Raw genomic sequence first — 20,925 nt, forward strand, 5'->3', positions numbered from 1 at the left:
ATTGTTTTAGATGTAAACGCGGGGAAAAAAACCATGCCATCCAAATTTCTGGTTTTCTGGGCTGGTTTTGAGAAATTCAGGGAGAAATCACATAATCAAGAAACTAAAACAACTATCTTGTTCTTCTCCATGTGCATTTTCATTTTAAGGAGCAACAACTCCTTAAAATCAAGATGTTCATCCCTAACAATAGAAATGGCTGTGGACCTTTTGATGGCACAGTGATAAAGAGAGGGGATTTAGGAATCAGATGGATTTTGATTTGAATCCCAACACTGTAGTGTAATAGCTTTATAACCTTGGCCAAATTAACCTCTTGAAGACTCAGTTTTTTCGTCTATAGAATGTGGGGGGAGGGGGTGATGGTAATAACTGTACCTACCTCATAGGGTTATTGTGAGGGGTAAATCAGATAATATACAAAGCACTAAGTATACAGCCTGGTTCATTAAAGGATATTTTAACCACCTCCTCACCCTCATCTATAGCACTTTTTTTTGGAGACTGACAATGCCTATCACTGCAGGGCTTCTCAGAGCCTCTGATATGCTAAAGAAGTACTGTTCAACACTGTTAAATGAAATATTTTCTAAATTTGTTTATCTATAGACTCATTTTCTCTTAAAATACTTAACACCTGAAATAGAATTTGGAAAACACTGATTACCATGCACTTGATAGCTTCTCTTTCCTTCCCTCCTCCTGCCTCATTTTCAGACTGGCCTCAGGCTTTAACTGTATCTATTGTCAATGTCAAGGAACTAGTTATCTCACTATGATAAGAACAGAATGTTTTTGACTGTGATAACAAGCATTTTAGTTATATTTCTTTGTACTAATGTGGTACTTTTTATATCAAACTAATGTAACTTCAAAGTGTAGTTTTACAGGCTAGATTTATTTTCCTTATTGACTTTCAGAAACAATTTATTGTGAAAGTGTAAAATCACACGGTTTATGTTTATTAAAAAAATTTTTTTTAATGTTTATTTTATTTTTAAGAGAGAGAGATACAGGCATGAGCAGGGGAGGGGCAGAGAGAAAGGGAGACACAGAATCCAAAGCAGGCTCCAGGCTCTGAGCTGTCAGCACAGAGTCAGGGAGCTCAAACTCAAGAACCAGGAGATCATGACCTGAGCGGAAGCTCAATGCTTAACAGACTGAGCCACTCAGGCGCCCCTTATGTTTGTTTTTATATTTAGTGTGTGGACCTTAGTACAAAAGTTAACTTTTGTAATACTTCATACAGGAGGAAATTTAATATTCTCAGTTAGTACACTGTTCTTATTTATGAATTTTTTTATACTAAATGATACGAAAATTTCTGCAGAGGCATACCAAATTCTCTTTTTCTCTAATCCAGATACCTCATAGAATACTAATGGGACACCTGTAACTTTTGTACCCTTGGGTTCTTATGGCCAGATCAAAATGAATACCTTATCCCTAAACACAATGTTGTTCCTAATTTTAATGATTAATGAATTTTCCAATGTAATCCCCCTATTACAATCTATACCTGAAGAGAATGCATACAAAAAGTTCCAAATTCAGCAAAAATTTGAATACCCTTTATGCCCAGCACTGTACTGGATGCTGTGGTAGTAAAAGAGTGAGAAGGGAATAGCTAAAGATAAACAATGACATGGTCCTTTCCTTCCAGGGAACCTCATCTTTTCAGGCCTTATTGCATTTTTTTAACTAAGGACATTTTAGTCTGACATTGAAATATCAACTTAGTTGGGGCTTTTAGGCACCTGGGTGGCTCAGTCCATTAAGCTACTGACTTTTTTTTTTTAATTTTTTTTTCAACGTTTATTTATTTTTGGGACAGAGAGAGACAGAGCATGAATGGGGGAGGGGCAGAGAGAGAGGGAGACACAGAATCGGAAACAGGCTCCAGGCTCTGAGCCATCAGCCCAGAGCCCGACGCGGGGCTCGAACTCACGGACCGCGAGATCGTGACCTGGCTGAAGTCAGACGCTTAACCGACTGAGCCACCCAGGCGCCCCAAGCTACCGACTCTTGATCTCTGCTCAGGTCATGATCTCAAGGTTTGTGAGTTCGAGCCCCTCATGGGCTCTGCACTGGCAGTGTAAGCCTGCTTGGGATTCTCTCTATCTCTCTCTCTCTCTCTCTCTCTCTCTCTCAATCTCTCTCTCTCTCAATCTCTCTCCCCCTCTCCCTCTCTCTCCCTCTCTTCTCTTTCCCTCTCCCCCCTCCCCTCCCAGCCCCCCTTCCCCTCCCCCGCTCACGTGCACTCACACTCTAGCACTCTCTCTCTATCTCAAAATAAACATTAAAAAGAATAGATGGGGCTTTTAGATCTACACAAAAATGGCACTCACTAGAGTTTGAAAGTATTTAAGGTACAAAGTGCATGTCCCTTCCATACATTCTTGGACCAGTTTCACCTGGTCTGAAAGGTTGCAGGTAAAGTGGCAAGTGGTACAGACCATGTCCCAATTTCATTGTAGGTCTAGGCTATGGCTTGCTTTTGTGCTCATGTTTTCCCCCTGGATACAGCAACATTTTGTTCACTGGAATTCTCCTTCCCAAGGTCTCGTGTTATAGGAAAACAGAACTGATTAACACAAGGACAAAGGGTCACCAAAATTTCTTATGTTCATTTGTATAAGTTTTCTTTGCCTCAAACCCCTAAATCTCCTGTTTATCTTTTTACACTGCCCAACAAATATCGTTCTAATTGTTATTAGCCTGTTGTGTATATGTTGCTAGTCAGTAGTTGCTTCACCTTGCACCATCAAATATTCTTATCAGATTCTGAACAGCTCTGGATATTGCACAATTTATTATCCCAAAGGATTGAATAAGTACATTGATGTTGTAGAGTTTACCGACTGACATTCCTCCAGAAAACATTAACATATATTAATGTTTAGCATTAACATATAGCAACATACAGCAACACCAAATGTTGAATTTGCTTTCTAGAAACGTTGCTACCCCAAAACAAAAACTATGACCATAGACCTTTAGCATAAAAATTTTAATACAATTACAGAATACCCTATTAATTAGATAACATGTATGCTACAATTTGTACATGGCCTTGTAATAGCATATCTTATTTTCTTTTCCTCAGCATCAGCACAAATTTAGAGTTGTGTAGACATTCAGCCTCTTCCAAGTGGTGTGTAGACATTCAACCTCTTCCAAGTGTTTTAAGACTTCTCTTTTATATCCTCTGAACCTCCTCATAAGCGTCTAAATTACCAGTCTCCTAGTGAGCCAGGATGACTGTGTTCTAACTTGAGCTTGGGGCTGAAATGGCACCTGTCCTAGCTCCTGAATTTAAGTGGGAAACAGGCATAGTCAAGCCCCAGGTTGGAGAGGGATTATTGCCACCATTAGCACTACTCTGCCAGTATGGTAATTTCAGGGGGATCAGCACTGTGGCAGTAAGCGTCACATTAAACCCAAAGTCTATGGAGTAGAATTAGTGTTTAACTTTTTATCTGTGTGTCTATAATACATCCTTTCTGTGGGGAGGCATGCCCTGTCAAGATATGTGGTCTTTGACTGTAGGGAGGAGGCACACCTTAGACTCTGTTTTCTACAATTATCTTTAAGGATAAATTTGTTTTCAGATTGAATCAAGATTCACATTATCATTAAGTATAGCATACTTAAAATTGCTTTATCAAACATTTATTTGACATATATTATGTGCCAGGCACTCTGCTAGATGTTGTAGATACAGTGATGAAAGACTCAGTCCCTAACCTGCAGGAGTTCATAGTTAGTGAAACACAAATAAACCAGATAACTTCAAGGGAAGTCTGCACTAGACAGTGTGAAAACAATACCTAACCCAGATGGGTCAAGATCTTATAAAAGGTTGAACTTTATTCTGTAGGTGAAATGGAGCTCTTTAAGGGCATTTAGCAAAGGAACAATATGAATATTTTTCCCTTTTAGAAAAATTTGTCTGGTAGCTGTGAGAAGAATGAATGGGAGGCTAATACTGATGGTTTGAAGACCAGTTAGAGGTTGTTGTAGAGACTTAGGTAAGAAACAATGGAGAGGCAATGGAGATGTATTATAACAGGAAAGGAATAGACCTGTTTCTGATGTGGCCTATTTTCAGACGTCTCTGTATGAAGTACATACAAAAACAAAATTATTCTATTGGCAGATATTTTCTATGCAGAGTGAAGGATTGACATTGATCTGTCCAGAAAGGACCATTATCTTGAAACTTCTTGAACATAACATCAAACTATAATTCAAACTCCAGCCCAATATTTCTGAAAATATGGGCTACAGACCACATGCAACAAAAGAACCCAGGGAACTTGTTAAACTGCAGATTCCTAAGTCTGGCCTCGACTGAATCAAGGAATGGGTCCAGGGAGTTCAGTGTTTTAACAAGTTTCTCAGGTAATTGTCATGCATTTTAAAGTTTGAAGGTCATTAATCTAGCCCAACAGTTTTAATTCTTTTAATCTGACAGCACATTTTTATATTTTTTTAATTTATTTTTTAATATAATTTATTGTCAAATTGGTTTCCATACAACACCCAGTGCTCATCCCAACAGGTGCCCTCCTCAATGCCCATCACCCACATTCCCCTCTCCCCCACTCCCCATCAACCCTCAGTTTGTTCTCAGTATTTAAGAGTCTCATGGTTTGCCTCCCTCCCTCTCTGTAACTTCCCCCCCTTCCCCTCCCCCATGGTCTTCTGTTATGTTTCTCAGGATCCACATATGAGTGAAAACATATGGTACCTGTCTTTCTCTGCCTGACTTATTTCACTTAGCATGATACCCTCCAGTTCCATCCACATTGCTGGAAATTAGCCCAACAGTTTTAAAAATATAATCTTGGGGGCGCCTGAGTGGCTCAGTCAGTTAAGCATCCGACTCGATTTTGGCTCAGGTCATGATCTCACAGTTTGTGAGATTGAGCCCCATGTCGGGCTCCGTGCTGATAGCATGGAGCTTGCTTGAGATTCTCTCTCTCCCTCTCTCTATGCCACTCCCCCTGCTCACTCACTCTCTCTCTCTCTCTCTCTCAAAATAAATAAACTTAAAAAGAAACCTTTAAAAAATATAATCTGGGACCACTGGTCCCTCAGACTTTTTCAGGGTTCCATGAGGTGAAAACTGTTCCCATAGTAATACGTAGGCATAATTTGCCATATTCACTGTGTTGATGTTTATGTTAGTAGGAAAATACTGCTGGCACCTTAGCAGACATTAAGACAGAGACATCAAACTATTGTATACTATATCTCTATGCATTTACAGTAAAAGAATTCCAGTTTCACTTAAGAATGTGCTTGATGAATCAGTAAGCATAATTAATTTTATGAAATCTCTACCCTGTCATACACAACTCTTTTTTGAATATTCTATGTGATGAAGTGGGAAGTAGGCATAAAGCACTTTTGCAGCATACCAAAGTATGATGGTTGTCTGAAGGAAAAGCACTTATATAACTGAGTTGTGAGCTGAAGAAGGCTTTCTTTAAACAGCTCCTTTTTTAAAAAATTCTTTAATGTTTATTCTTGAGAGAGAGAGACAGAGACAGAGACTGAGACAGAGAATGAGTGGGGAAGGGGCAGAGCAAGAGAGGGACACAGAATCGGAAACAGGCTCCAGGCTCTGCTGTGCTGTCAGCACAGAGCCTGATGCGGGGCTTGAACTCATGAACCGTGAGATCATGACCTGAGCCAAAGTTGGACACTTAACCGACTGAGCCACCCAGGCACCCCTAAATAGTTCCTTTTTAACTTAAAAGTATTACTGACAAACAGGTTACTTAGACTGGGGTATTTGGAAGAACTTTTCTTAAAATTGAATCAAGTGAGCCTGTCATTTTGAGGAAAAAAATAACAGCATGTGATGCTAATGGTCAAAAGTAAGTGATCAAGCAAAAATTAGAATTTTGGAAAATTTTTATCTACCATGTGAACTTCACAATTTCTTAATACTTAGACTTTTCTGATAAGATCAATGGTGATACTAAATAACCATCAGTTGTTTTTAAATATATGAAATTTATTGTCAAATTGGTGTCCATACAACACCCAGTGCTCATCCCAAAAGGTGCCCTCCTCAATACCCATCACCCACCCTCCCCTCCCCCCCCACCCCCCATCAACCCTCAGTTTGTTCTCAGTTTTTAAGAGTCTCTTATGCTTTGGCTCTCTCCCACTCTAACCTCTCTTTTTTTTTTTCCTTCCCCTCCCCCATGGGTTCCTGTTAAGTTTCTCAGGATCCACATAAGAGTGAAACCATATGGTATCTGTCTTTCTCTGTATGGCTTATTTCACTTAGCATCACACTCTCCAGTTCCATCCACGTTGGTACAAAGGGCCATATTTCGTTCTTTCTCATTGCCACATAGTACTCCATTGTGTATATAAACCACAATTTCTTTATCCATTCTTTGGTCTTCTTCTTCAAAATGACTTTGGCTATTTGGGGCCTTCTGTGGTTAGCCAGTCATTTTGAAGAAGAAGACCAAAGCAGGAGGCATCACAATCCCAGACTTTAGCCTCTACTACAAAGCTGTCATCATCAAGACAGCATGGTATTGGCACAAAAACAGACACAGAGACCAATGGAATAGAATAGAAACCCCAGAACTAGACCCACAAACGTATGGCCAACTTATCTTTGACAAAGCAGGAAAGAACATCCAATGGAAAAAAGACAGTCTCTTTAACAAATGGTGCTGGGAGAACTGGACAGCAACATGCAGAAGGTTGAAACTAGACTACTTTCTCATACCATTCACAAAAATAAACTCAAAAGTGGATAAAGGACCTGAATGTGAGACAGGAAACCATCAAAACCCTACAGGAGAAAACAGGAAAAGACCTCTCTGACCTCAGCCGTAGCAATCTCTTACTTGACACATCCCCAAAGGCAAGGGAATTAAAAGAAAAAATGAACTACTGGGACCTCATGAAGATAAAAAGCTTCTGCACTGCAAAGGAAACAACCAACAAAACTAAAAGGCAACCAACGGAATGGGAAAAGATATTTGCAAATGACATATCGGACAAAGGGCTAGTATCCAAAATCTATAAAGAGCTCACCAAACTCCACACCCGGAAAACAAATAATTCAGTGAAGAAATGGGCAGAAAACATGAATAGACACTTCTCTAAAGAAGTCATCCAGCTGGCCAACAGACACATGAAAAGATGCTCAACGTCGCTCTTCATCAGGGAAATACAAATCAAAACCACACTCAGATATCACCTCACGCCAGTCAGAGTGGCTAAAATGAACAAATCGGGAGACTATAAATGCTGGCGAGGATGTGGAGAAACGGGAACCCTCTTGCACTGTTGGTGGGAATGCAAACTGGTGCAGCCGCTCTGGAAAACAGTGTGGAGGGTCCTCAAAAAATTAAAAATAGACCTACCCTATTGACCCAGCAATAGCACTGCTAGGAATTTACCCAAGGGATACAGGAGTACTGATGCATAGGGGCACTTGTACCCCAATGTTTATAGCAGCACTCTCAACAATAGCCAAGTTATGGAAAGAGCCTAAATGTCCATCGACTGATGAATGGATAAAGAAATTGTGGTTTATATACACAATGGAGTACTATGTGGCAATGAGAAAGAACGAAATATGGCCCTTTGTACCAACGTGGATGGAACTGGAGAGTGTGGTGCTAAGTGAAATAAGCCATACAGAGAAAGACAGATACCATATGTTTTCACTCTTATGTGGATCCTGAGAAACTTAACAGGAACCCATGGGGGAGGGGAAGGGAAAAAAAAAAAGAGGTTAGAGTGGGAGAGAGCCAAAGCATAAGAGACTCTTAAAAACTGAGAACAAACTGAGGGTTGATGGGGGGTGGGGGGGGAGGGGAGGGTGGGTAATGGGTATTGAGGAGGGCACCTTTTGGGATGAGCACTGGGTGTTGTATGGAAACCAATTTGACAATAAATTTCATATATTGAAGAAAAAAACAAAATTACTTTGTCTATTCAGGGCCTTTTGTGGTTCCATATGAATTTTAGGATTGCTTGTTCTAGCTTCGAGAAGAATGCTGGTGCAATTTTGATTGAGATTGCATTGAATGTGTAGATAGCTTTGGGTAGTATTGACATTTTAACAATATTTATTCTTCCAACCCATGAGCACGGAATGTTTTTCCATTTCTTTATATTTTCTTCAATTTCCTTCGTGAGCTTTCTATAGTTTTCAGCATACAGATCTTTTACATCTTTGGTTAGGTTTATTCCTAGGTATTTTATGCTTCTTGGTGCAATTGTGAATGGGATCAGTTTCTTTATTTGTCTTTCTGTTGCTTCACTATTAGTGTATAAGAACGCAACTGATTTCTGTCCATTGATTTTGTATCCTGCAACTTTGCTAAAGTCATGTACCAGTTCTAGCAGACTTCTGGTGGAGTCTGTCGGATTTTCCATGTACAATATCATGTCATCTGCAAAAAGTGAAAGCTTGAATTCTTCTTTGCCAATTTTGATGCCTTGGATTTCCTTTTGTTGTCTGATTGCTGATGCTAGCATTTCCAACACTATGTTGAACAATAACGGTGAGTTGGACATCCCTGTCGTGTTCCTGATCTCAGGGGGAAAGCTCTCAGTTTTTCCCCTTTGAGGATGATGTTAGCTGTGGACTTTTCATAAATGGCTTTTATGATGTTTAAGTATGTTCCTTCTATCCCGACTTTCTCGAGTGTTTTTATTAAGAAAGGATGCTGAATTTTGTCAAATGCTTTTTCTGTATCATTTGACAGGATCATATGGTTCTTATCTTTTCTTTTATTAATGTGATGTATCATGTTGATTGATTTGCGAATGTTGAACCAGCCCTGCATCCCAGGAACGAATCCCACTTGATCATGGTGAATAATTCTTTTTATATGCTGTTGAATTCGATTTGCTAGTACCTTATTGAGAATTTTTGCATCCATATTCATCAGGGATATTGGCCTGTAGTTCTCTTTTTTTACTGGGTCTCTGTCTGGTTTAGGAATCAAAGTAATGCTGGCTTCATAGAATGAGTCTGGAAGTTTTCCTTCCTTTTCTATTTTTTGGAATAGCTTGAGAAGGATAGGTATTATCTCTGCTTTAAACGTCTGGTAGAACTCCCCTGGGAAGCCATCTGGTCCTGGACTCTTATTTGTTGGGAGATTTTTGATAACCGATTCAATTTCTTCGCTGGTTATGGGTCTCTTCAAGCTTTCTATTTCCTCCTGATTGAGTTTTGGAAGTGTGTGGGTGTTTAGGAATTTGTCCATTTCTTCCAGGTTGTCCAGTTTGTTGGCATATAGTTTTTCATAGTATTCCCTGATAATTGCTTGTATTTCTGTGGGATTGGTTGTAATAATTCCATTTTCATTCATGGTTTTATCTATTTGGGTCATCTCCCTTTTCTTTTTGAGAAGCCTGGCTAGAGGTTTATCAATTTTGTTTATTTTTTCAAAATCCCAACTCTTGGTTTCATTGATCTGCTCTCCAGTTTTTTTAGATTCTATATTGTTTATTTCTGCTCTGATCTTTATTATTTCTCTTCTTCTGCTGGGTTTAGGGTGACTTTGCTGTCTGCTTCTATTTCCTTTAGGTGAGCTGTTAGATTTTGTATCTGGGATGTTTCTTGTTTCTTGAGATAGGCCTGGATTGCAGTGTATTTTCCTCTCAGAACTGCCTTCGCTGCATCCCAAAGCGTTTGGATTGTTGTATTTTCATTTTCATTTGTTTCCATTTATTTTTTAATTTCTTCTCTAATTGCCTGGTTGACCCATTCATTCTTTAGTAGGGTGTTCTTTAACCACCATGTATTTGGAGGCTTTCTAGACTTTTCCTGAACCATGAGTTTTTGATATTGTATAATCTTGAATCACTGTTTGTAAAATCTGCATAACTCAGTGAACCAGTACTTTCCAAATGACCAATGTATGATATTATAAAACCATGCATGGGAAAGGGTCTATTTGATATGTGAGATAGATCAATGCATTTTTATTTAACCAAGTACAAAGAGTTCATTGATGTGGTGTCAAATTATACCTTGTACCTAATGTTTAGGAAATTACCACTTGATGGAGCGCCTGAGTGGCTCAGTCATTTAAGCATCTGACTTTGGTTCAGGTCATGATCTCGTGGTTTGTGGGTTCAAGCCCCTCATCAGGCTGTGTGCTGACAGCTCAAAGCCTGGAGTCTGCTTTGGATTCTGTGTCTCCCACTCTCTCTGCCCCTTCTCTGCTCACACTCTGTCTGTCTCTGTCTCTCTCTCAAAAATAAATAAATGGTAAAAAAAAAAAAAAAAAGAAAAAAGAAAAAGAAATTACCACTCATTTAATTTTGGTGTAGTATCAAAGAAGAATATCTACAATTATTTCAAAATGCTATTAAATGTTGTAAATACAATTTTCTAATTATAAATCTACATGAGTACAGATTTCCTTAATATACCTAAACCAGAAGAACAGATCACAATAGATCTAATGCAGAAGCAGATCTGAAGATCCAGCTGTCTTCTATTAAGTCTGACATTAAAGAGGTTTACACAAACGACAATTCCATGCTTATTACATTTTTTAGGGGGAAATATTTTTTATTTAAAAAGTCTATTAACATTTATTTACAACTGCTATTTTAAATGAGTGAATAAATATTTTTTAAATTTCCCAGTGTTAATTTCTAATATGCTAACTATATGTACATAAACAACAGTTCTTTGGATTCCTCAGTAACTTTAGAGTATAAAGGGGTCTTGAGACTAAAAACTTAAGGGAAATGCTGATCTAGCCCTCTGTTTCTTAACAATGTGCTAAACATTCCCTAATGGGAATCAGAGTAGTATTTTTAAATAAGGGCTAGGTATTTTTAAATAATAATTCTAAGAATTGTTTGCCTCTGAATATGACCTGTCATCCACAACTTAGGCAAATATGACCTTTTCAACAGTGATGTTTCTAATTCTGTAGTGTCTTTAATATGCTGTTTTCTGAGGACTCCCAACTGCCAGAGATTTTGTGGTGTGATATCAAAGCTGAGACCCATTCCGTAACATACTGTCATCTCCACAACCTATAGCAGAAGTATCTGTGGGTTCCTGGCAGAGAGAAAGGCAACTTTCTGTTCTTTACATGACTGTCTACCTCTGCGTCATTCCTTTGGCATAAAATAATGATAATAAAAGATGATTTAGGTTGTTTTCACTGTCACCATCCCTCCCCCCCCAAAAGATAATTTGTTAACAATACAATATGTTAAGAAACATTGCTTTACCCAACAGCTGACCTGTACTAATGCCTGTTTCATATCTGGCAACATAGTAGAATTTAACTAAGGCTAGTTAGGAGCATACTGGTGTATTAAAGAGGTATGCAGTACTGATTTGTCTGATTCCCAGTGAAACACAGACATATATTTCCAATACCTTTGAGAAATCATTTGTATTTTTTTGTGGTACAATGGTAGAATTATTTTTTTAATCAAGAGAGCTGATGTGAAGAAGTCAATTTAAGAAACCTAAATTCGGTTCATCTGTGGCTGGCAATCAAAAGGGGGCCAAAAAAAGGTCACAAAATGGGAATTTGAAGAAAGATAAGCTAGTCAGACCTGAAAGTTCAGATGTTTAGGTTTTTTGCTTGTTTGTTTGTTTTTTACTGGTTTTAAAAAAATGCCACTTAGGACTCCTTGGTCTTATGACCTTTAGTGTTCCTCTTTGAAATACATTCACCATCCCTACTTGCCCTAAGTTGAAATACATTGACCTGCCCTGGTTGGTATAGTGGGGGGAAACTGAGCCTTTGAAAGCTACTGTGAACAAAATGAATATTCAGAAGTCCACTTGAATCAGTTCCAGATTTTCTAATGGAGGAAATGTTTGTTGGAGAATCATGTTGGACTTCTTCACACCTAGATCTTATTCATTGTACATATGAGTGAATTCAGAAGTGCTGATTTCATTGTATTATCAGAATGTCGGGCAGTATTGAATGTGAACTAAGTTTTGGAAGAGGTACTTTGGCCTTCAGTTGCCCTTACTTATTACTTGTAAGTCACTCATTGCAGACACTCTCTTTTCTAATATTAAAAGTAGAATACTGGTTGAAAATGATACTGGAACAGCTTTCCACACCTCCTTGTATTTTGTGTTTGAATACCAAGGTGCTGGAAGCACGCCATCATTATACTTTGAATATTTCATATATTGTAAAATGCTTTTGAATTTATTTTGCATTTTGACACATTAATATTTAAATGTATGTGTGGGGGGGAGGTCCAGAAGTATAGAACTTAGTACATAGTTTATACTCAATAAATATTCAGTGAACTTGTGTTCATAAATAAGATTAGGTCATAACCATAATAGCATTAGCTCTTCGAAGGACATGAAAGGGGCTGGCCACCAGCAGAATCCTAGATCAAATTTCTCCATGTTATGAACTGGAAAGTGTTTTTCACCAGTAGTGCCAAGGGTCGACATGCTTTATTTATATTAACATTTTATTTTTTTTTTTTAACGTTTACTTATTTTTGAGACAGAGAGAGACAGAGCATGAAGGGGGGAGGGGCAGAGAGAGAAGGAGACACAGAATCGGAAGCAGGCTCCAGGCTCTGAGCCATCAGCCCAGAGCCTGACGCGGGGCTCGAACTCACGGACCGCAAGATCGTGACCTGAGCTGAAGTCGGACGCTTAACCGACTGCGCCACCCAGGCGCCCCTATATTAACATTTTAATTGAAAGATACTGTGTAAGATTAGTAAGAGTTGCTACAGTCTAGTTCATTACCTTTTTCCCAAGCTAGACACAGGCCAAAGCCTTTATTCTTTGTTGAACATTTGAAATTGGAGTATTTCTTCTGCTTAATTGTTACCTATTCCTAATCTATCCCTTTTCCCAAAATATTTTAGGTAGCAGAGTGAAGATGTAAAAAACTTGATCTACATTGTGTTACTAATGATTTTTAAGTAGCAAGTTCAAGGATTCCTTATTGAATGGAGTGAATGCTATCAAGATAATTGTTCCCGTATTTTCCCAACTCTGCATTCATATGGCCACAGGAGCATTATTTACACCGTGGAAATTGGCACACACTACCATTCAAGGCTTCCTCATTGTTAAACATTTACCATGACATTCCCCCCATCCTGAATGTATCTATTTAATTTTCATTTTTACAGTCAAAGAATAGCTGATGTAGAATGGTGGTGAAGAGCAGAGACACTGGAGTCAAACTGCCTGGGTTCAGATACCAGTTGTGTACTTATTAGCTTGTGTTCTCCTAGGCAAGTTAGTCAATCTTATCTTTAATGAGATAATAGCAATGCTTACCTTATAGGGTTGATGTGAGGATTAAATATGTTAATGCATATAAAGCACTTGGAACAGAGTCTAGTTTATAGATAAATCTTATCTGGCAACCTCAATTATGCAGAGCATAGCCAGGATTCAGGAAGCAAACAAAAATGTCACCGAGCAACCAATATAAATATCAGAGGGTACTTGCAACTAAAGCCCTCAAGCTCTCTTTGGAAGCCTGTTTGCTTTTTCTTTGGACCAAAGCTTCACTGACTTTTCAGAGTTGAGAGCAGATTTGAAGTATAAAATTACAAAGGGGTGAGAGATACTGCTAGAGGCAACAAGTGAGAACCTCCCTCCCTGAAAGAAAATAGCCCAAAGTGAGAACTCAGAAATGAGTCAGACTGTATGATTTCTAAGGTCCATTATAGCTCCAAAAAATCAGTGACTTCGGTGAAAACTCATAACAGTTTAGGGACAAATAACCTTACTAGTACCATGTAAAATAATGGCTCACAAAGGTGATCCACTGCTAATAATAAATCCTAATCAGTATATCTTGGTTAGGAAAATAGGACAGTATAGATTAATTTTTAAAATGTCCATTCAAGGAATATGATTTAGCCTTAAAAAGGAAGGACATTTTGATATATACTACAACACCAATGAACCTTGAAGACATTATGCTAAGTGAATAAGCCAGTCACAAAAAGAACAATATAGTATGATTCCACTTTGAGGTACCTAGCATAGTCAAATTCATAGAGGCAGGAAGAATTGTGGTTGCCAGGGGCCGGGGGAAGGAGGAATGGGGAGTTAGTGTTTAATGGAGACAGAGTTTCAGTTGGAGGAAATGAAAAAGTTCTGGAGATGGATGGTGGTGATAGTTGCAGAACAATGCAGATGCACTTAATGTCACTGAACTTGACACTTAAAAATGGTTAAAATGGTATATTTTATGCTGTATGTATTTTACACAATAAAAAATAAAACTATAGTTAAGTGGGGAGAGCTGTCAATATTAGGAAAAAGAAGCCTAATAAATGGACCAATAAACCTATACCACCTCAAAAAATAAATAAAATGTCCATTCAAAATTGTTAAAATTAATTATTTGTGTAAAACTTTTTGTTACTTGGAAATTTTACTTATATAGAATACCTAATTCCCTGACAATACCTGTTAAAGGAAAGCATTACTATCGTTAATTAAAAGACACTCTCTGTCCTTAAAATGCTCTTAATTTAGGGAGGGAGTACGACATGCCAATTGAAATGCAAAAGCAAAATGAAGTATTAGATAAAGGTTAAAAACCAAGTGACGGGAACAAAGAGGGAACATTTACGTCCCCACTTGGAACTTGGGAAAATAATATAGGAGGCAGCATTTGAGCTGGGATTTGGGTAATGAACAGGCAGAGAAGGAGGGGGGAATGTCAGCAGATGGAGGAAATTTTAGTCTGAGGGAACAGAATGAACAAAAGGAGAGTTATAAAAAGTGAATGACAATAGCCAACCCCATGTGCTTGGGATCTGGATGTTCATGAGATGGGGGTGTAGTGGGGATGTATCAAACTGGAAAGGTCAGTTGGGACCAGATCATAAAAGGCTTTAAATGTGAGGCCAAGGAATCCCTAAAGACTTTAGTGCCGGAAAGAGGCATGATGCAACCAAGTGACGGCAAAAGTCAACCAGGAAAGTAAACTCTGATGAAGCTTTAAGGGAAGGGGAATGTTGGATACAGAGTCACAAGTTAGGAGATTACTGAAGTAGTTCAGGCAAGGAAATCATGAGGACCTATATTGAATAGGCAGCAGGAGTGGAAAGAAGGATCTGATAATGGGAGACACCAGGAAAGTAGCATCTGCATGACTGACTAGGTTAGCAGTGAATATTCAGACAGGATTCTGGGTAATCACACCAGATGACCAGAGGGTTGTGATACCATTAACTGTGATTGGGAAGGGAAGGAGGGGGCAGTTTTTGAATAGTTGCAAAGGTGTAGGGAGGAAGAGATGTATAATAATGTTTAGAAATGGGCCTTTTATATGATTACAAAGCTAATACAAAGCTAATTCAATGTATGAATATGAATTTGGGGCATTTGAAGTACAGCATTGTTCGCCGTGTGTAGACAAAGTACATTTCCTTACTGTCCTTGCTTTTTAATCTCCATCTAACTACAATGGTCCATATTTTCCTGATCATCCACCCCTGCCACCCACCTCATGTCTTCTGAGAGAATGAAAACTTATTTCTATCAGTCAAAAAAATTTAGAGGGACACATCTTAGATTTAAAAAGAAATCTTTGAAATGATATTCTAAAATGTGAATTTTTATAATTATCTTTACTTTCAAAGATTATACAGGTTACAGTATCAGAAATGAATGCTAGATTATATAATTGCAATTTTATAACCAGAAATGTTCCTGACAGATGGCTTAGAGAGAAAAGACAAATAGTGACAAAAGAGAATTGAAATAATATCTGGCTTTTAGTGCCAAAGCTAGAAATTTAAAGCTTCCAAATAAATAGAAAAGTGAGCCACTCTCTTGCAAAATAGCCAATACTCTAGATCCATAAGGGATATTTGGGTCATTTACTGAAAGAGGAAAAAGATACAACAAAAGCCATTTCAGACTCCTCCACTGCTTTAGAGATTTTCTTCATGTAAATGAGAAGAGAGAGTAAGTCATTGTCTACCAAACTGAGTGGTGGCAAATTAGTAAAGTTGTAAAAGGTTTTAACTAGATGGCTATCATATGTAAAAAACAAAAATAGTGTCTTTGGAACTTTAAGGGTCTGTAATCCTACCCTGTAAATATATTTTTTGAATTAGTAACTTCAAGTAAGGACGTCATCTTGAACTTTTGAAGACTTTGGCTACTGGGGGACCTTAAATTTAAGGGATTACTTGGGTAGTAATTCTGCTATGTACATTGCCATTTAAGGTTTGTACTCTTAATTTGATCATTGAAAGTGAGTACTATTTGAATAATGTACTTTTGTGTTTAAATTCTAGTTTAAAGGGCCTTTGGGATTTATGTGTATGTGTGTGTGGTGGGGGGTTGTGTATAGTTATGTTTATTCCAGATTGAAGTTTGATCATTAACCAAGATTAGTACCTTAACCTAGTATCAGTGGGGGTTTCTCTGGTCGGTAATCTCTTAACGTTCAAAGAACTCTATTCTTTTGCTTAAGATTATTGGTCTCAGGTCATATAAACTAGAAGGAATATAAACCTTGATAAGCATTGGAATGACATGAGTAATCTGACGTTCTCACAACATTGGGAAAGATAATGTTTGTCCTTTATTTTTTTCACAAGATTTATATAGTTGGGGGTAGAGAGGGAAGTGTTTAAGCCTCTCGATTAAGATTTAGACTATTAGACTAAGTAATAAGCTTAGTCTAATTTCAGGCTTGACTTTAGTCGGTGTTGAGTAGAACCATACAGTACTATTAATTTTTCATGTTCTATTCATTGCTAACCTGATTAGGTCCATGCAAAACCTTAGAGTACCCTGGACAAATTTTATATTGCTTTTGGGGATATAGAAAAATGTGCACATGGAGATATATAAATATATACATTGTACATTTGGGCTTGTGGACATCATTTATCTCAGATTACTACTCCTGATATGTAAATTCTTGTACATTTTAAGTTTGTTTATTTTTGAGAGAGAGAGAGAGAGAGAGCAAGCAGGGGAGGGGCAGAAAAAGAGGGAGAGAGAGAATCCCAAGTAGGCCCTGCACTGTCAGCCCACTGTCATGGGCTCGAACCCACAAACCATGAGATCATGACCTAAGCTGAAACCAAGAGTCGGACGCTTAACTGACTAAGCCACCAGGCACCCCAATAAATTCTTGTACATTTTAGTAGTGATCTTGTGAGATAGTCTATCACTTTATAAATTGGGAAAATACATAGTTAAGTATTTCTGTCTTTCCCAAATCTCAGATTCCCTAGGATGTAAAGCCCTGTTCTCTACCATCCAGGGGACTATTTGTCTTTAAGAAAGCTTTCATGTAAGAGGTAAATTGGACCCCAAATTCAATACTGTTGAGTTATAGGTGGTTAATCTGAGGAGAGTGGAGGTATTTGTTAAATATCATAGCTCCTTACTAAACTTATGAGTTACTTAAGATCAATAACCAAGTCTCAGTATGTTTATATCCCCTATAACGTATATGCATAGTAGGTGCCCAATAAATGTTAATTGAATGAATGAGTATTCTTTCATTGTCTCATTGGGAATACTTTAAAATCACTTTAGCAATTGGATTTTTATACTAAGAATGCCTTACCAAAACTAAAACTGAATTTCTTTTCTTTTACAGGTGCAGGAGACATTGTTGCAATCATGATTGGCAATCTGAAAGGAACAAAAATTCTACAGTCCATTCAAAGAGGCATACAAGTAACAATGGTCATCGAAGTAGGGAAGAAACATGGCCCTTGGGTGAATCACTATTCAATTTTCTTCGTCTCTGTGTCCTTTTTTATTATTACGGCAGCAACTGTAGGCTATTTTATCTTTTATTCTGCTCGAAGATTACGGAATGCAAGAGCTCAAAGCAGGAAACAGGTCCGTAATGGTCCTTTCTTCCAATCTAAAAATACTCTTTCAGTTGTAGTTTTGGAGTCATGCATTTTAATATACTTCACTTGCTAGACAATGATCCATGCATATGTTTTATGAAAACTGCTAGTTTTTAAAAGCATATCAGCTTCCATCCTCTCACAACTTTTATTTTTTGTAATTTGTCTTTGGCCTTAATCCTGCTTAATTAAATCTTCTGACACTTCATTAGGGAGCACAGCCAGCAATTAATTATATATGGGTATAAATACATATGTTCTTTTAAATTTCTTTCTAAATTACCAAAGTGTTTCATGCTCAATATAGAAAATTGAGAAATCAGAAAGTACAATGGAAAAAAACTCACTCAAACACCATATAACAAAAAAACTGTAATCACCACCCAAAGTTAACTACTGTTATTTCACATGTATGTGTGTGCCTGTGGATGCATGTATTTGCATGTGGGGTTAGGACTGGGAAGGGAGACTAGGCTGAATATCATGAGAAGGCAGATTTGAATATCTAATTGTGCATGATATAGTGCTAGGCTCCAAACAGAGTCACATATTCATAATTTCTATCATATTTTAACTGACATATAAATAGGTACAAAGTATAGAAGTAATAGAGCAAAAATACAAAAGCATCATTGAACAGGGTGGTTGTATGCCATTAACCTCACCACTTTTAAACTGTTCCTCATCCACCTGATATCTTCCCTTCTCTTCTTACCCAGCTTCACTTCCATGGTCATTGCCATGTATACATCTTCAGTTCCTTTGGCCCCTCTATTTGTTACACTTGCTGTCAAAATCCAACCCTGGTTAAATCCTAATTCCTCCCTACTCTGTGTCTATTTTGAAGTAACAGGAAAACACTGACATCAGTACAGACTGGTCTCTCTTTAAGTCTATGACCACAAACTGAGAGCCTTTAATGTGGCCTGACAACCATACTATCTTTTCTTAGGCATTTCCCCCCTGCTTTCACAGGTAACTAATCATTCATGTTCCTTTCTCCTTAAACTGCCAACACCTCTTCCAGCTTTACTCTCAACTTGGCATTTGGATCTTACTCCACTGAGGAAATTGATCAAAAGAGTACCTCTCCATGCTACCACCACATCTACGCATCTGTCTGTGACTGTCTATATCCTATGTCCTCTGCCTTGTCTTCTGTTACTGTGGACACACAAACATGCTATTACTGCTTCCCTTTTCAAAAGAGCTTTTCCTGACCCCAGGCCAGAAATCTTGGAGTTATTCTTTATTCTTCTTTTACCTCTCACTTCCCATATAACCTCTATCAGCAAATATCATTGGTTCCACCTTTGTTGTATATCCAGAATCCAGTTACTTCTCACTACTTCATTGCTTCCACCCTGGTGCAAGCCACCATCATTTAACTCCTCCCCCTCTCAAGTATGTATTCTCAACACAGCTGCAGAGTGGTATGCTATTTCTCCAGAATGCTCAGTAGGGATTTAATGTTTTCAGCTGATCATTATAGTAAGGGCAAGAATATATTTCTATATGCACTGAGAAGTTCCTCCAAAGACAATGAAATTCTGGCCACTTCATGTACTCTTTCTCCAAGAAACAAAAATGAACCCAATTTATTTGTGAGTGGGGGAGCAGTGAAGATTTCTATATGGCAAGAAAGTTCATTGAATTTAGGAACAGATGAGAAATTGAAATCTTATTACAAAACCTTCATAAAAATTAGACACCGGTATATGGTAATGAGTGATGATTATCTCAATGTTTAAAGTTAATTGACTTCTGTTCCTCATAGAACATTGGTGGCAGGTTCAGCCTGTTACTAGCTGTGGTCAAAAGGGTGTTTAAAATTCCTAGGCCAAGCCATTCAATAGTTTCACACTGTGTTAATATTTGACATTTCTATATTGTGCTGTTTTATCTCTGAGGTGGGAGAGAAATTGGTATCTAGTATGAGTACTAAAGGTTATGGATACAATGACAAGAGTGTTTGGTTTGTGTATGTTCATGGTGGGGCATGAATTCCTATATTCTGAGTGCTATAATAAATCTATTAATATGGCATTAAATCCAGTCAGAAAGTAATACAGTTTATAAAGAATGGCCTGGTGTTGCATAAGTTCCATTGAATATATAACTCTGGGGGCGCCTGGGTGGCGCAGTCGGTTGAGCGTCCGACTTCAGCCAGGTCACGATCTCGTGGTCCGTGAGTTCGAGCCCCGCGTCAGGCTCTGGGCTGATGGCTCAGAGCCTGGAGCCTGTTTCCGATTCTGTGTCTCCCTCTCTCTCTGCCCCTCCCCCATTCATGCTCTGTCTCTCTCTGTCCCAAAAATAAATAAACGTTGAAAAAAAAAATTTAAATATATAACTCTGGTTTCATCATTCATTTAAGTAATTTTCATAGTTTATAGTATATTTTATGAAAATTAACTTCTATAAAAATGGTCAAGAATAACATTAAAACTTCTCACCTTTTAGAGAAGGCTTTGGAAAGGGCTTCTTTCACAACTTAGTAGGCTATATCTATGTATCCTTTGGTGACTAAAGGATTAAATATATGACTGGTAATCCCTTTTGCTTATAAATATTTGAGTGTTACGATATCATTTACATGTTATTTAGTTTTCCTGACTTCCTGTTTTTTTTTAAAGGTAGAGCTTGATGCATATGATGGTTATAACTATCACTAAATACTTTACTGCATTAACCCCATTTTACAGGTATAAATGGTAATGAAACTGAGTTATGGAAACTTACCTTCATTAGAATATTAGGAATTCATTAGAGTATTCAGGAATGTCTTTTCTCTGAACTATTATAATGCATAATATACAATGTCAGTCAAACTGATAAATGTGTAACCATAAATTTTGATGGCCAAGATGCCCAAATATATTGGGCAGTATATAGTGGCCACATGCTTGATATGTCATAGTATGCTGTGTGAGAATACATATCATCCCTGTTTCCGTGCAGTGAAAGCTTTTAAACAAAAGTATCAATGGATTGTGAACAAAATTAACATATTAGGCATTACATGGTAGATTTGTGTCCACACTG

The 20,925-nt window shown here is 37.8% G+C and overlaps 1 protein-coding gene across 2 annotated transcripts in view; it reads left to right on the plus strand.

The window, feature by feature from the left end:
- Positions 1–20,925, plus strand: part of RNF128 (ring finger protein 128) — a 114,852-nt gene that overhangs the window by 66,528 nt on the left and 27,399 nt on the right. For both annotated transcript variants that reach the window (XM_047082142.1, XM_047082141.1), the window contains exon 2: positions 17,622–17,869. In XM_047082142.1, the coding sequence (XP_046938098.1) occupies positions 17,622–17,869 (248 nt within the window). The remainder of the gene's footprint in view (positions 1–17,621; positions 17,870–20,925) is intronic.

This window comes from Lynx rufus, unplaced genomic scaffold (genome assembly GCF_022079265.1).
Source record: "Lynx rufus isolate CCGP_SWC_20201006 ecotype Redwood Valley unplaced genomic scaffold, mLynRuf1.p SCAF_19, whole genome shotgun sequence".
Taxonomy (NCBI): domain Eukaryota; kingdom Metazoa; phylum Chordata; class Mammalia; order Carnivora; family Felidae; genus Lynx; species Lynx rufus.